Consider the following 5,014-nt stretch of genomic DNA (forward strand, 5'->3'; position numbering starts at 1 on the left):
AAAAAAAAAAAAAAAAAAATTTGATTTGAAAATAAATTTAAACTTTGTCATAAACTGTCGGAGTCAGCCTTCTGTTAGCAAAATGTCTAATGAACCACTGGGTGGATTTTAGTGAAGCTTTCAGAAACACTCAGGCACCTACTTTATCACCTGCTTGTGAAATTGTCTGTACTTGATAAATTAATGAAATAATAGGTTAAACAAAGTCACCTCTAAAGAAATATTTCACCTGTTTGAAAGTTTTGTGGTAAAATTATAAAGAATCAGCATCTTACCTGTTGTAGTTAGCTTTTTGACCAACCTTCTTTTGAAGGAATATTTTACTTTTGACAGGACTGACAAGCTGAAAAGCAGCTGTCAATGTGAATTGCTGCCAACTTAAAACATCGTCAATTTCTAAAATGTTATGATTCTTGTCAATTATACTTTTTTAACCCTTATGTCACATTTTGCCTAATAAAGTAATTTCAGCAGAAAAGCTATTAAATTCTTGCTGAGAGGAACCAGAAAGTACTACAGATAACCTCCCAAATGACCCCTGAGCTCAAGGTAAATGACGATATAATGTAAAACTGACAGTGAGGTTTATGAAATAAACCACGTGAACTGAAATAAAATCTTTGAGACTGGACCTGTCTGACATAGAGGCTTTGTTCAATTTCTTAGCCTCACTCATACCTTTTAGCTCGTTAATAAGCCTGTCAGAATTAAACCCCATTTCTCCAAACTCTGTTTGTTCAAGAAGGGATCTACTACAGGTAAGATATTAATTATTTAAAACATTTCCACAGATACACACAGCTCCAACATCCTTTTATATTAGGTGGTGGTGAATGAGAAAACACACCATATTTACCAATATCAAGTGATCTTGACTTTTAATTGATAATTTTACATAAAAGTGTAAAAGTTGTCCCATTTTTCTTTTTTGTTCTGTAGCCATCTGTGATGAATCTGGTTCTGGTGGTGTTGTGGTCTCTGGCGATGCCCTGTTGTCGCTTCAGACCCATGGCATCTTGCCTGTCGACAGTCTGGGTGTGTGTCATCATCGTCTGCAAAATGCTTTACCAGCTCAGCGTCGTCAACCCCGATGAGTACTCCCGCAACTGCAGTTTGGTAAGAGGCGCCAGACATCTCACCAGATAGTTGTCTTTGTTTAAATCTGCAGAGGTAAAGCTACAAAAACAACTTGTCTATCCTTTTAAACTTTAGACCAATTAAAAACATCAGTTTCTTACAAATATGTTTTATTCAGTCTTGATTTAAAGCTCTTTATTCTGCTCTATTTAAAGTTTCTATTGATCTTTTATTAGTTATGGATTCAACGTTGAGTTTTTTCTTTGATACTTGCTGTCTTCGTGGAGCCAGACACTCTGAACATGTACCAGTAATTTCCTCTCAGTCCTTTCCTGGGTGTGTTCCAGACCCTGAAGGCCCTCCACTAAACTTAATGAGACTTTCTGGGGGAATTAAACTAGCGTTGTTATGTGTTTGTGATTTCACCTTTTATCTTCACAGCCACTTACAAATGAAACCAGCATGTTGCCAGAGGAAGTTATGAACTCCACTCTGTATAAGGAGCCAGTGGACCCAGCCAAATGGTTTGGGATCAGGAAAGATGCTACTGCACTGGGGTATAGCAAGGTATACATGATTAAGTCAACTATAATGTAAAAATACAAACACATATATAGGGTTTATATATATATATATATATATATATATATATATATATATATATATATATATATTCAAAATACTATCATGATTTAGTTTTTATAATTGTAATTTAAAAAAGCTATTTAGTATGACCATCCTTTTTAAACCTTTTTTTTGTGGTTTTACTGAATGTTGCACATGCATTTTACTCAACGTTAACATGAAGAGACTCCATCCATCCATGCATCCATCCATCCATCCATCTTTATCCGCTTCTTCCTTTTCGGGTTATGGGGGTCACTGGTGCCCATGTCCAGCCATCACTGTGTGAGAGGCGGGGGACACCCTGGACAGGTCTCCAGTCCATCACAGGGACATATAGAGACAACCATTCACTCTCTCACTCACACCTAGGGACAATTTAAAGTTATCAATCAGTCTAACATGCATGTTGTTGGTCTGTGGGAGAAAACCCACACATGCACAGAGTGAACATGCAAACTCCATCCAGAAAGGTCCCAAGCCGGGATTTGAACCAGCGTCCAGCGCTGAGAGACAACAGCTCTACCAAGTGCTCCACCATCCCGCCAGAAGAGGATTATTTTCTAAATTGTTTTCATTGACTTCAGACAGTGTTTTTATCTGCTTCCCTTTTTATTTTTTGAATTTTGCAGCCCGATGCTACGTTCATAGAATTTTATTTAGAAATATATTTCCATAACTGTTCAGATCTTCTGTTCTGTAGCCAATCTCTGCTCAGATGTTTTTACACCTTGACTGGAGTCCACTTGTCGTAAATACATTTATTGAAGATTAGTTAAAAAGCCCCACACCTCTATTGAAGCCCTCCAGCTGACAATCAGAGCAAAAGCCCTGAGGTCAAAGTAGCTGTCTGCAGAAGTCAAAGACAGGACTATGGCAAGGTACAGATCTGGAAATGTCAAACCAGGCCTCCTCCAACCAGATCCTCACCTGACCACACTGAACAATAATGGTAGAGTCTTGAGAAATTTGACCCAGAACCTGATAGCATAATGCCATGGATGTGCTTTTCAGCAGCAGGAACTAAGAGACTAGTCAGGGTTGATGAACTGCTGATGAGAAAAGAACAGAGATATCTTGAATGAAAACCTGTTCCACAGAGCTCAAGACCTGAGACTGGGTTGAGGGTTCACCTTCCAACACAACCCAAAGTACACAGTGAAGACAACACAGGAGTGGCTCGCTGTGAATATCCTAGAGTGGACCAGCCAGAGACCTGACTTGAACCTGATCTAACATCTCTGAAGAGACCTGAAAATGACTCCACCAACAGTCTCCGTCCAACTGGGTAGAGCTTTAGAGAGTTATGAAAAATGGATGTCTGAAAATCAGACAATCCAGATGAGCAAAGTTTGATGCATCAAATTCAAAAAGACTCGAGGCTGTAGCTGCTGCTTCAACCCAGCATCAAGTACAGGCTCTGAATATTTACAAAAACCTGATTTTTTATATATAAGTTTACAACATATTATAAAAAGCATACATTTAAACAATTTTATTGTTGTACCAGTTAAGAACACTTTTTAGTGCTACAAATGCATTATCTAAACTGTAGAATAAAAGTCTTAAATATTTTTAGTTATATTTATAGTTTGGGGCAGCACGGTGGCACAGTTGGTAGAGCTGCTGCCGCCTCTCAGCAAGAAGGTTGCCAGATCGAATCCCAGACGGGGGCTATTCTGGGTGGAGTTTGCATGTGTAGTGTGCTAAGGACTAGGTTAGCTGCACCTCCACTACAATATATTTAAATAAACGGGTTCTCTCTTTTTCGAGTTAAATTACTGCCATGTGACCGAGGTAACAGTGAGTGGATTGTTTAATCAGTGACATGAGACGTTAATTTCCTTTGACCCATCAGAATAAATGCGGTCATTTATTGAACAGAATCAAAATTTAACATCAAAACATTGTACACTTGATTAGCTGATCTGGTTCTGATTAATAAAACTTGGCACGTTTTACTTAATAAGACAACAGGACTTGAAGAAGGCATCTAGACTACTGGCAAAATAGAAGAGTTTACAAGAGGAGAGATTTAGAGGTTTAAAGAGGAGGATTTAGATGGATGAAGGAAAGTGTGTTGACCAGGAATGGCACCCTTCATCCGACCCCAGCTCAGCCCCGGTACACTCGGTGCGTGACGACTCGTTACCTTTGCAGAAGATAGATCAGCTCCGGTACAGAGGTCCATTTCAACGCTACCTTTCAGCGTCTCCGGTCAGGGTGGCTGAGAATCGTCCAAAGTAGTGACGGTACTCCGTTCAACAGAATAAGCTTCCTTAGAAGTTGTAGGGCGTTACGCCCGGGTGAGTTCCCAGCGAGGCGCTGTGACTCCAGCTGGGATGGACGGACCCTTGTCTCACGGTCAAATCCATCAGCTATTGATTAAATCTGAAAGTTCCTTAGGAACTCTCAGGAAGACTTCAGTCAGAGATGCCACTCAGAAGTGGAGGACTCCATGAAAGACTGAAGAAGACCCTAGGAAGACTCCGGCCAAAGACTCAAGAAGACTGAAGACTGACTTCAGAAGTTCCAGGAAGTGTGGACTCTTAAAGAGTTCTCACTTCCGGTCACTTCAGGACTTCCTGATTGGTTGAAACAACCAACAGGGGTGGTTCTAGTGATGTCCGAGGGTCATTACAAGTCAAGAAAACAGCAGGAATGTTTTAGAAATGTCCAGTACAGACAGAAGACATGTTATGGCGAAGTGAGAAGAAGCAGGTGCCAGTTGCTTCTTTTTACCGTCTGCTAGGTTTAAAAACAATCCACTTCGTTCTAATAACTTCTTTCTGTACTCCTCATTTCAGACAGAAGATCAAAATGCATAATTACTTTGTAAATAGACATTTAACTTGATTTCTAATGTAAATGAGGATTAAAAAATCATTAATACTGTTTCACAGTTGATTTAAAATGAGTGGTTCACTTCAACATTTAGAAATGGTATGAACTAAACACACTTTTGATTTATCAAGATATTGTAAAATAGTGATGATGATAATATAAAAGAAGAGTGTTCTTTCAATTGATTACTTCAGGATACAACTAGACAGTCTCTGGATGAGCTCATTTGTATTTCTGGATTCAAATCAATGAAATAACAGTACCTGTCCCATGAGGGTCCTCAGAGGCAGGTTTTGGTCAGAGGCCGAGTTCACTACACATGTCCTCTCTGTGCTGCGTGGGTTTTCTCCAGGTACTCCAGTTTCCTCCCACAGACCAAAAACATGCATGTTAGACTGACTGGTAACTCTGAATTGTCCCTAGGTGTGTGTGTGTGTGTGTGTGTGTGTGTGTGTGTGTGTGTGTGTGT

General features: G+C 39.6%; 1 protein-coding gene across 1 annotated transcript in view; it reads left to right on the forward strand.

Annotated features, from left to right (window-relative positions):
- LOC119407668 (piezo-type mechanosensitive ion channel component 1-like) overlaps window positions 1–5,014 on the forward strand; it is a 44,668-nt gene that overhangs the window by 29,058 nt on the left and 10,596 nt on the right. The window contains exons 5-6 of the mRNA XM_037674490.1: window positions 940–1,116; window positions 1,519–1,644. Coding sequence (XP_037530418.1) covers window positions 940–1,116; window positions 1,519–1,644 — 303 coding nt within the window. The remainder of the gene's footprint in view (window positions 1–939; window positions 1,117–1,518; window positions 1,645–5,014) is intronic.

This window comes from Nematolebias whitei, chromosome 1 (assembly GCF_014905685.2).
Source record: "Nematolebias whitei isolate Nwh7 chromosome 1, NemWhi1, whole genome shotgun sequence".
In the NCBI taxonomy this organism is placed as follows: domain Eukaryota; kingdom Metazoa; phylum Chordata; class Actinopteri; order Cyprinodontiformes; family Rivulidae; genus Nematolebias; species Nematolebias whitei.